General features: G+C 33.7%; 1 protein-coding gene across 3 annotated transcripts; it reads left to right on the forward strand.

The window, feature by feature from the left end:
* Nucleotides 1-4,721: 4,721 nt before the first annotated feature.
* Nucleotides 4,722-8,397, forward strand: LOC18100496 (AP2-like ethylene-responsive transcription factor AIL5). 3 transcript variants are annotated; one of them, XM_052454295.1, is made up of 9 exons: nt 4,722-5,255; nt 5,366-5,759; nt 5,888-5,970; nt 6,320-6,373; nt 6,639-6,727; nt 6,842-6,915; nt 7,022-7,072; nt 7,175-7,251; nt 7,366-8,397. In XM_052454295.1, the coding sequence occupies exons 1-9, from the start codon at nt 5,114-5,116 to the stop codon at nt 8,082-8,084; spliced, it is 1,683 nt and encodes a 560-aa protein (XP_052310255.1). In that variant the 5' UTR covers nt 4,722-5,113; the 3' UTR covers nt 8,085-8,397. The 3 variants fall into 3 exon arrangements, with proteins under 3 accessions (XP_052310255.1, XP_006381802.1, XP_052310256.1); XM_006381740.3 differs by having other exon boundaries at nt 4,724-5,255; nt 6,320-6,328; XM_052454296.1 differs by lacking the exon at nt 6,320-6,373 and having other exon boundaries at nt 4,724-5,255.
* The last annotated feature ends 3,858 nt before the right edge of the window (nt 8,398-12,255 follow it).

Genomic DNA, 12,255 nt, shown 5'->3' on the forward strand with positions numbered 1-12,255 from the left:
TTCTCTAAACCTCAATTTAAATTACTGTCGGCTACATTTAGATGGCATCAACCTCTTTTTGTATTGGTTTTTTTTTTTTTGGATGAGATTTTTCTCATCTTTTTATTTACTACATAATTCTATAGCTACAATTTAAACCTCAGGTTTGGGTTAATTGTGATGAATTTTGCATTTATATCCATTGTATCATAAAGTTAGGAATTTAGGTTCGACAAAAAAAAAATTAAGAATAGAACGTCCCCAACTTCATGATTTCCCCCTTTGTTGTTGTTACTTTTTTTCTTTTTTTCTTTGGCTGAGTGAGTACGTGAATGTTTAATATTATAGTAGTTTTGTAGTTGTGGTTGTGGTTTAAAAAATTGAATTGTGTTTGTCAAATTCAATTGAAATTGTTTTTTTGAATTTTTTTAGATATTTGGTTTAATAAATTAAAAAAATAAGTTTGGTTTGATTTTTTTTAGACTTTAGAAACCGAAAAAACTTAACTAGACCGAAAAAACCAAATTAGATCAAAAAAACACATTATAAACTAAATGTCTACTAAACCAAAACATGTAAAAAATAACCCGATGAAAAGTTATATATATTAAATTAGACTTATTTGTTTTTTCAATATACAAAGTAGAAATGAATCAATTGGTTTGATTTTTTAATCTAATTTAGTTCAAAATCTTGGAAAATATATTCAATTTGACTGTTTTTTTAATCTAAACTAAACTTTTAAACTGATGCTCACCCCTGGAATGTTGCTTCTCTTCATTATGATGCAGTTATGGACTTATGGTGTCGTTTATGTAAGAAACAATGTTTATATAGGATGGAACCATCTAGTAGGTGACCTAGTGGTAAGAGTTTGGGACTAAGGGATTTGCTCCCTCTATGGTCTCAGGTTCGAGCCCTAAGGATGCTAATATTGATAGCCATTGGAGGCTTATCTGGTCGTTAACTTCAGGGCCCGTGGGGATTATTCAAGGTGCGTGCAAGCTGACCCGAACACCCCACGTAAATTAAAAAAAATGTTTATATAGGATGGGCAAGTGTGCAAATTAGATTGTGATGTCAATCCTGTAAAGCCATTGTAATTTTATGAATACCTCTCCAACACTTAAGATGAATAATGAAAAAACATGATTTGCTTGCGTTCCTACATGTGAAATGAACTTTAAAGGTTTCTGCTTATCATCTATAGGAACATAATGACTTGGAATATATTTTACAATTTTAGCTGATAACTAATACATTACATTTCTATTTAACTATATTTAATTTAAAACAAAATCTTAAAATACAATTTAATTATGTAAATTTAATCATTGAGACGATGTTATTATGTTTAAAATCAATTAGCATGATGATGGGATGTATTTAATTTGGATAGCAATAACATGAAATAATTGTAAAGTATATGAGGATGTTAAGATGTTAATTGAATTTTTAAAATGATTTTAAATCAACTGGTTTGTGGCTTTATTTATTGATGTGTATTGTAGATAATAAAATTTTAGTTGGTCATCCATTAAAAGGAGATGTTGTTGATTTTTTTAAATAAGATATAATGATAATGTTATTACCCTTTTTATATTTAATTTGATTAGATGATGAAGAAAAGGTCATTGGGGAGTAATATGAACAAGACTGCTACTGGTTTTTCTGGCAGTGCTTCTGATGACCATAAGCTGTTAGGTATCAATCATGACCAAGCACATGCATCCTCTCTCAACCTCAAGCTCGTCAAGGGCGAGGCCAACTCGTAGCAGAGGTGTCCCTTCTGAGCAAAATGTATTCACTGGAAGTATATTTCTTAATGGAAGCTCGATCACAACATGTGTGTTTGTTTTCCTTTCCTAAACAATACAAAAGTAAACAATAATAGATAATTTTTTAATAATTAATTTCAATCAATGAATGAAAATTTAGGTTGACAAATGTGGAGGATACATGCATGATAACATTGTTGATGAACTCGTTGATGGAAATGTCTTTGTTTCAGTAGAGTTAGGTTTTTAAAAATCTTGAATGGAAGCTTATGATTGATGCTTGGTTCAGAAAGTTCAAAGTTAGTATATACATAAATATATTTTTTTAATTTTTAAGTTGTTTAGTTTTTTTATTTTAATAAACTAATTATCTTATGAAATTGACATGTAAGGAAATTTTTTACTAGGAAGAGGCTGATAATGTTATTGCTAGGAGAGTCTAAGAGAATCACAACGCCATTAAGTAAGACATGTTAAAATTTCATTTTTCATAATCTTAGTCGATATTTTTTTCTATGAACCATGTTGCGTGATTTCTGGTACAAGGTCCAGAAAAAGGTCAAAGAAATATGCAAAAGAAAAGGGTTTTCTAGGCTAAGAAGACGTAGTCGTGTTGAGAGGTTTCAGACCTCTGCACGTCTTGAAGGGCATCTAGGATGCTTATATTTAGCACGTGATGTCTGAGCATTTCTTGCAGTGGTTACAGTCTGGTGTGGAAAACCGGACCAAGGAGATTCATGTTCAATTACCATGCACACCGGTGGATCCATTCCGTTCATTTTGCATGCAAAGTGGATGGTAAGATTCTGTTTTATAAGATATTTTTTAAAAAAATTATTGTGTTATATAAAAATATTTAATTAACAGTATGTTTTTATATATATAGGTTACAATGTTTGGAAGTGATCCAAGACCGATGAAACTTTTTGTTGAAACCCACATGTGAAATAAGGACCGTTGAAAAGGAGTGCAACAACTCACAGATAGTCGAGCTTAGAAGTTTGTGGTAAGTTGGATTTCAATAATCTTTTTCTTAAGTTTTCTTCTTTTTTTTTTAATTTGATGACTTTTTTTTTCTTTTAAAAAACATATAATACTTGATTGCATGAGAGATACGAGAATAATCCTTTGAGCCATCTAGAACTTGATTCAAATTTGTGGTTGAAGGCTGGATCTACAAGTGGACCCAATAAAAATCGGATTTACAGTATTTTCAATACTATGACCGAGGATATATAGACAGGCCATAGTGTATTGAGCATTGGTTCCTCACAAGAAAAATCAAGCCAGTAATCTTATGTTATCTAGGTGATTGTACGAGAACAATTTCAAGCTTAGACGACCCAGCTTAGTGTTGAGACAACTCAACTTGGGTATGAGATGACTAACTTGAAGGATAAAAAGTACATGTCTTTAAGCAGCTGTTGACAACCCTCACTAGTACATGTGGTCAACCTCGTTACCCTTCTGGTTCTGGTGAAGATCTGCCTCCACCTCCTCCTCCAGATTTTGTCCACCAAATAAATTTTATTCAATAATATTTTTTAAATTAATAATAAAATTTTGTTTTTTTAATTTTAATTCTTTTTTGTTTTTTCTTTTTTTTAAAAAAAATTAAATACAATATTGAGAGAATTATCAAAGAAATTTTAACCAATGACGGAATAACTGATAAAATAAGTCCCTCATTACAGGATTTGTCATTGTTAGATGTAATTCTTTGACGGTTTAATTTTGTTAGTAATATGACCATCAATGAACTTACCAATAGTTTATTCTGTCGGTAATATGCTATAATCATCAGTGTATTTACTGATGGAATTAATGCTGGTAATTTTTTTTTGTTTAGCGTACTCTTTCCATTTGTAAACTCATCAGTGATTATATTACTAACAAATTTACCAACATAATATAAATCACCGACAATATGTTTTTCGATAATATTTTTTTGTCCATGATTCCATTGATAAAGTTATTTCCAATTGAATCAGTGTTTAAAAGCTGAAAAAATATTTCGTCGGTGATATATAATGTTTTGGTGACGTGATTAGATGGAATAAATGATTGAAAACAAAAAATGAATGAATATTTCAAGTTTAAATATGTAGATTGAATATGATAAAAAAAAATTGCATCAATTTCATTGAGCAATAAAACTATAAAACTTTAAATAGGACAAACCTAGAAAATATTCAAATCCATATAGAGGTAGTCTTAGTTTTATCATCAATAAATTTTTTATACTAATTTTATACTAGTTTTTTTTTTAAATCTCAATTAAGAAATTCTATATATTCTTAAGGCTTTTCATTATATTTCCATCTAAACTGCATTTATTTTTTTAAAAAAAACAACATTATTTAGTAAGTAATCTAACGTTTCTGTCAAATAATTCTAAGAAAAATGTTAATCGAAAAAACAAAATAGTAATTGAAGTATAAAATTAATATAAAAATAATTGAAGTATAAATTGAATACTAGTCGTGACGAAGAAATCCGTACTTGTAAGAAGTAATGGAGGATTGTGACGGAGTGCAAGTGATATTTTCCTTGGCAATTCAGATAAAAAAGAGACCAGGAGTGAAAGCTCATAATCTTCCTGAGAAGACAGCACATAATATGGAAATAGAATCATAATACATGATGGATGATGATATGATCCACATCCTCCAAGTCAGGATATTATTATAAACGAATTGATGACACGAGCGTACCATATTAGCATGTGTTATTAATGTAGATCATCATCATCATCATCATCATATCATCCATCATCATCATCATGTTAAGGTCGACCAGTCACTTACCTTCTTCAAATTTCAAGTAAAGGAAATGGCACTTATAATAATATCTGTAGTGTTGACGTAGGCATTTACTTTTTGAGAGAGATCCTCTTGTTATTGATAATGCTTTGGTCAAGCCATGAGAGAGAGACCGCCTCTGTCATCTCCATAGAAAGCTTGCACTTGCTGGGCTCCCCTCTCTCTCTCTCTCTCTCAATTCTACTCCATTTATTGTTGTTTCCCTTCCCTCTCAGTACTCTCACAAGCACAAAAAAACACAAACCAAAAAAAAAACTAATCCCTCCCTCGATCGTCGTGCATGCCTAAGTCTGTCTCTTGCTTGATATTCGTCTCTTTCCTCTTCCTCTTCCTCTTCCTCTATATTTGTGTCACCTTCTCTCCCTTACCACTACCATCAAAGCAAAGAAACCCCCTTCTTTGACTCTCTCTCTCTCGTAAACCTAAAACACTTGCTAACTAAGTTGTGTTATTTCCAAAGACAAATAAAGAAAAGAGAAGCCCAATAACCTCTCTGTCTAGTACTGTACTCTCACCGATTACACCGCCAACAACATGGATTCTAGTTCTCATCAGAACTGGCTAGGTTTCTCTCTTTCCAACCATCATCACATGAATAATACCATCAACATCCCTACCTCTTCTGATTCCTCTCACCTCTGTCTCTTCGAAGCCTTTAACACCACCACTACCTCAGGTCCCTCCCTCTCTCTCTCCTGATATCTTATTATTTTATTTTGCTCAAACTACGACTAGATTTCTTTTCTGTTTTTATATTAACATTTTTTGTGGTGTTTATACATACAGCACAAGAAGTAAACGCAGTAGTAGCTGCTGGTAGAGCTACAGACATCTCTTTATTTACAGCTTCTGGACCAAAACTTGAGGACTTTCTTGGTGGTTGCACCTCTACATCACCATCACAAACACCACAACAGCAGCCACTGTGTGGTCAGTTCTCTACTGAGACACCCGTGACTACCACCGCTACTGCTTTATCTGACAGTACTAGTTCTGAGATATATGACTCCGAGCTCAAAACTATAGCTGCTAGCTTCCTTCGTGGTTTTGCCTCCACTGATCATCAAAAAATCGATAGTACCCAAAAACATCAACAACTTCTTGTTCAGGCCGAACATGCACCAAAGAAAACAGTTGAAACTTTTGGCCAACGTACTTCAATCTATCGAGGAGTCACCAGGTAAATAGTAGTTATAGACACCCTAAATATTTAAGAAGAAAAGCAAGTGTATTTCTTCTCTTTTTTTCTTGAAAATAATTTTTAAAAAGCTGATTTTTTTTCATTTTTTTTTGTTGGGGTTTGTGTAGGCATAGATGGACTGGCAGATATGAAGCCCATTTGTGGGATAATAGTTGCAGAAGGGAAGGGCAGAGTAGAAAAGGAAGACAAGGTAATGAAAAGCTTTTCTCTATTTTATTCTTGAATACCCTTAACATGTAGTATGCGAGATCTGGGATCGAGGTTCAGTGTGAAGTCCTTTGGTACAGTGGGGCAGAAATAAATGGTGAAAGAAAGAATATTGTCAATGAAATGGACTGCAAAATCCAAGAGAAAATAAACCATTAAACTGTATAACTCAAAGGCTTAGATCTTCTGGGATTTTGAAGACCATGTAGATTTTGTTACAGCGTGTGCATTTATAAAAGATTCTGATCTGCTTTCGTTTCTTTATGTGGCATGTACATGGCGAATGATTTCTGCTTCATGGAATGGAAAATTGATCATCATTGTCCTTGCAGTTTATTTGGGTGAATTCCTTTTCCTCTTATTTTCTTTCAGCCTTATGATATTAAGTATGATTAAAATCATCATTATGTTTTACTTGACTCGAAGTGTTTTTCCTTCATGAGTGTATGTATCATCATCATCATCATTATCTGCTACTTCAGATTGGACACTAGATTTTGTTCACTGTAACTTAAGATTCTTTATTTTCCCATGAATATATATGTGATCAAGTTCAGAATCATCTATATATCTAGATTTTTATTAGAGTAGTATTGCTATTTTCTTTTAATACTAAATGCTTCTGTTTTTGTTTTTAATAATATTTTTTAGGTGGCTATGACAAGGAGGAGAAAGCAGCCAGAGCTTATGATCTTGCAGCTCTCAAGTACTGGGGTCCGACCACCACAACAAACTTTCCGGTGAGTGCTTTATAATATATTTTTTTAGATGCTTTGTGCAAGGATATCCTTTTTAAGTGTTTTTTTTCCCCTCATGGAACTCTTTGATTTTGAGTTTTCTGTATTATACTTTAGGTTTCTAACTATGAGAAGGAAATAGAAGGGATGAAGCACATGACAAGGCAAGAGTTTGTTGCGTCACTTCGAAGGTATTAAACACCTTTAAGTAAAACCCAATTATTCCTTTTGTTTTGTTTTTTTTAAAAGATTTTTATTGATGGTATCTCTATCTTTTATATTTTGTTAATCTTGTAGAAAAAGTAGTGGTTTCTCTAGAGGAGCATCGATTTACAGAGGAGTGACGAGGTTTGTCATGTTGATACCCGCATTTATCCTATCTATTTTGAATATTGGAAAATATTCGACTGTAGAAAAATGATTGTATTTTCTTGCATCTTATTTGATCAGGCACCATCAACACGGTCGGTGGCAAGCAAGGATCGGAAGAGTTGCTGGCAACAAAGATCTCTATCTTGGCACCTTTAGTGAGTTTTCTAATCCTCCTTTCTGCCATAGATTTCTCATTTTATATTAATGATTTTTTAGTTGTATCTTGTATGTACAATGTGATAATAAAGAACATTTCTTTGGTCAAACAGGCACGCAGGAGGAAGCTGCCGAAGCTTATGACATTGCAGCGATCAAATTTAGAGGCCTAAATGCTGTAACCAACTTTGACATGAGTCGCTATGACGTAAAAAACATAGCTAATAGCAATCTTCCCATTGGAGGAATATCCGGCAAGTCAAAAAATTCCTCAGAATCCGCTTCTGATAGCAAAAGCATTGATGGAAGCCGATCGGACGATCGAGATCTCTCCTCAGCATCCTCGGTAACCTTTGCTTCTCAGCCTGCAACTTCTACTCTTAGCTTTGCCATACCCATCAAACAAGACCCGTCAGATTATTGGACCAATATCCTTGGATACCAAAACACCACTACTATGAACAATGCCAAGAACAGTAGCAGCAGCATTGTTGATCCAAGCACTTTACTTCAATCTTCCACAAGCGGTCCTGCTTTTCAAAGCCCAACAGTTTTCAAAATGGACTTCAATGCAAATTCATCTGTCAATGAAAGCAATAACAATGGGCTATTATTCAATGGTGGTTATACACAGCAGCAGATAAGTGGTATTGGTACATCATCACCAAGTTCAAATATCCCATTTGCTACACCCATCGCCTTCCATAGTAATGGTAATAGTTACGAGGGCAACCCAAGTTATAGTAGCTGGATTGCTCAACCTTTGCATTCTTTCCAATCTGCAAAGCCCAAACTCTCAGTGTATCAGACTCCCATTTTTGGAATTGAATGAGCTCACAAAAGAAATGCAAAGGGGAAATGAGAATCTGTGCAAGAATGAAAGTGAAAGGCCAGGTAGCTAGCTAGCTAGCTAGCTCGATGTTGATGCCAGCATGCAATGCCATTATGCATAGATGGATTAACTTTTTTACTTTGAATAGATGAGTTGGGACTGACGAGCATTTCCACGGGTAGCTGACATTAGTACTAACTGCGAGTTCTTTCTCAGTTTTGTGCTCTTTATCTCCTTCGCTTTTGCTTTTTCACTGACATGAATTTACATGGGTATAAAATGAAGGAACATGAATATTATATCCTTTTTGCTATCTTTGATCTTGTTAGTAATATTAGATTATATATAATATGGATATGGAAGAGTTAATTTCCATCAATTTAGCACTTCCATTCAACTTTGAATACATGGAGTGGCATGTCAATTTCAATTAAGCTCTTCATCTCTACCTTTCTTTCTCATATTTAGATTTAGGGTCTTTTTGTATTTAGCAGAAAATATTTTTAAAAATTATATTTTTATTTCAGGTCTAAAAATATAAAAAATTAATTTTAAATAAAAAAATTTAAATTTTAATCAACTCCCATAACACGAACCCAATACAATCAAACAGGGGCTTAATTAAATTGGTTATCTAAATATTAAGGCAAATTTCAAAGTTTGAGGAAAGAATCCGGGAAAAAAAATATAAATATATTTGTTCGAAAGCCTTGAATGCTCCAAACACAGAAAGAAAAGGCAGTCTAAGGTCTTAATTAGAGGGAGGTAAATACCTTGACCAAGAAAAAAAAAGGGGGTGAGATAACATAAAGTGAGATAACAAACTTTAACAAGATAATAATTCTCAATAGGACAGAAACAAAAACCATCTTCTAGGATATTGTCTGTAGGGTTTTTGGACGTGTCCCTTTCCAAGCTCGAAAAAAAAGAGAGAAAAAAAAAACATAAAGAGTAGATTCAATTCAAAATTCTGTCCCTTCTTGTCTCTTACATTCGCTCTTGGATGATGCTGTCCTTTTGTACCTTTCGGCGATCTGAACACCCTCCCCACCACCGTGCCCCCTTTGACCACTGTTTTGACTCTATTATTTATGGTAATAGGATTCTTTCTCATCAGCTAGGGAGGAAGCCCATAAACACCTTTTGGGTTTCGCTTAATCTAAGCACTGTTTTTGTTTTTTAAAAAACTGTGGAAGAAAGCAAGTTTTTATGATTTTGATTTTAAAGACAAGGGCGAGTTTTCATACATGATTAAACCTTCTGTTCTTCCTGTGATATATAAATCGATACATGACCTCCTAAACATTTCTTGCCACTTATCTTTGGTACAGTAACACAACAACAAATCAAAGCACCCTTTTCCCTTGAACTAACGCATGATGGGTCTTCTGTGTTTTTAGCTTCTTCTCTTTTCCTTCATCATCGTAGCTGAGTTCCAAATGTCTGGGTTAAATCATGTGATTATCTTCTGTAAACCATCAGATCAGTTATTTTAAGATGTTTTTAATTCGGTGAGAGATTGGTTCTAGCATATACGTACGTGATTATAGTACGTAGAGGATGATTGATGGGATTTATGCCTTTCGTTAATCCTCTGATATTCTATCGAGTAGTCTTCCCTGTATACTTGCTCTCGAGCTTTTCTCCGACAATCTGCAAGGCCCATATACATGTAAACCTTGTCCAGTGTCCAAGTGATTCACACAGTTACTTTCCTTTTTTGGGGTGTAAATATTCGCATCGATCTTCAAATTAAGTTATTGTACTTTCATTGATGAACGAGGACACGTCATAAGCATAATCTACGCCCATCCCTGTGAAACCAGCTCAATGATTAATTAATAATTTTTTGAAAGTTGAAGGTTTTAGTTGACAAAAATGAATACCAAAGGTATGAAGGAGGACTATCTGTACACTGTGTTACAGTTCATACTTAGACGAAACCTTCCACTCTAAAAGAGATTAAGAAAAGAATAATAATAATAATAATAATAATTAAGGCATGAGTGTGGGTGGACTGCAAATATTTTTAAAAAAAATTTAATGTTTGTTTTTTAAAAAAACTTTAAATTATTGTTTTTTAGTGTTTTTTATTATTACGAGGTGTTTATATAAAAAAAATGTAAAAAAATATTATTTTAATAAATTTTCATAAAAAAAATTACTTTAAAAATATCATGATCAAACACTACCCAAAATAAAATAATTAATTAGAAGCGCTAATTCCTTTTACAACTACCATAATTTGATTCAAATACTTTATTTGGATAAACACAAATAATGCAAACATAAAAAGGAAATTAAATTTCCTCGGTCGAAAGCGAACAAATTTGGCCCCTTTAGGAAACATAAAGAGTAGAAAATAAGATGAAATTAATTAACAAATGAAGTAAAGTGGTTGCATTATTGGACCTGGATTAACGAAGTCCTTTATTAGGCGTGGGAACAGTAAAGATCACTCAAGCGCATGTGATGCCAAATCTCCGTAACTACTTCGATTTGGTCTCTTAGCTAGCTAGCGGCTCTACCTAATACAGCTTCGCTGTATTTCTTTCTTAAGTAGATCTTGTCCCATAATTCTTATATATGCTTTTGTCTTTTATACATACATCCATCAGTAAAAAAATCCACTGTGCATGCTCTGTTAACGTTATTGATAGATACGGCCAGCTAAACATTATTCTCAGACATGAATTCCACGTTTCATCTGTATAACATGTGACTAAGGTTCTTGAACAGGAAGATTAATACCTAAAAACAATCATTTGATCACTCCTAGCTAAATGTTACCTTCACGGCCATTTTTCTTAGATGAAAACAAGAGATATATGCTAACTCTAAAGTCAATATGCATATGTGATTTGGATAACTTGATCATGCACGTAAAGAGCAATTATCGGGCTTTAATTCACCAATAATGAATCCCACATAACATAGAAAAAGGCTCTTCATCTTTCTTTTTGCCTGCATTGTTGGAAGAAAAATGCCATTCTAAAGAGAAGATCGTGCTAGCTCTTGTGATTTATGTGAGCTTCTTCTTCTTCATCATCTTTCTTGCAGACAATAATAATAAATTTATGTATTTCGTTGAGAAAAATCAATTTTCTGCATCATGATCTGCATACCCAGCAGAGGGATTAACAAATTGCAGTCCACACAAAGTACGTATCAAATGCACTACGTACAGCTTGTGCTTAATGTCTAGCAGCTAGCTAGCTACTCGAGTTTGTCTTCAAAGCAAGGTCATCGATCAAAGGCACATGCCATTCGCTGAAAAGGCTAGGGTTTCTAAAATGTAACAAGTATTAGTCAAATGCGATTCTGCAAAAGCTCCTTCCCTCGCCTTTTCTTTATCCTCTTTTGAAACCCGGTGGGGAGCCCTTTCCTTTATTACTGTTATTATTCGGTTTGAGCTTAGTCTCAATCCTTGGTTCCCTTTTGTTTGCCTGCAAACAAGAGATGTCGGCCACACCACCATGCTAGCTCCTACTATATATTATAGTAACTTTTTTCTTGACGTGTTGTTTGCTTTGACTGGGGACCCTTTTTTTGAATGCACAGAGGAGTGTATCTCAGCAAACAAAACCCACTTTTTTTCGTTTCTTATTTAATGATTATGGGATTAGGGTTCTGCTCTCTTGGATGTGAACAAGAAATCGTGATTCAAGGACACTCATTATGGCTTATTCCTAGCCTTTGATTTCTTTACGCACATACTTGTAATTATTATAATCATTAGTGAAATAGTTGTTTTTTCTATTAATCATATAGTAATGAGGCCTCACGTTCACGTTGACTAGACTGGCCGGGGAAGCGTGCGGTTGAATATCTGGAATTTGATTCTCTCATTTCTTCTTTCTGAAGAACTTTTTTTCCTTTCATCGTCTAAAAATCTTTGTAGTTATTCCATAGTCAAGATGCTGACCATGTATGTTTACAGTTGCCATTGAAGCAAAGTACAGGTGCTCATTACCGTGTGGACGAGAGCATCGTGGGCTTGAGGTCGGGCTCAAATACGTGGCCCTCATTCTTATAATTGAGCTTAAAGCCCCTTGATTGATAAGATTCAAAGAAAAAATAAAACCCTTTTAGTTGCTAATTTCAGCCCAATATATTTTGATTGGCAATCAACTCAAACATCCAAATCACTTTAAAAATAGCATTTGCTTGA

Source organism: Populus trichocarpa, chromosome 6 (genome assembly GCF_000002775.5).
Source record: "Populus trichocarpa isolate Nisqually-1 chromosome 6, P.trichocarpa_v4.1, whole genome shotgun sequence".
In the NCBI taxonomy this organism is placed as follows: domain Eukaryota; kingdom Viridiplantae; phylum Streptophyta; class Magnoliopsida; order Malpighiales; family Salicaceae; genus Populus; species Populus trichocarpa.

What these genes read in the sequence shown, in the direction of transcription:
- LOC18100496 (XM_052454295.1), top strand. Translation starts at nt 5,114, where the DNA reads ATGGATTCTAGTTCTCATCAGAACTGGCTAGGTTTCTCTCTTTCCAAC. An exon ending in ATCTATCGAGGAGTCACCAG is followed by an intron (nt 5,760 to 5,887) that starts GTAAATAGTAGT and finishes GGGTTTGTGTAG; the next exon opens with GCATAGATGGACTGGCAGAT. An exon ending in GAGTAGAAAAGGAAGACAAG is followed by an intron (nt 5,971 to 6,319) that starts GTAATGAAAAGC and finishes TTGTCCTTGCAG; the next exon opens with TTTATTTGGGTGAATTCCTT.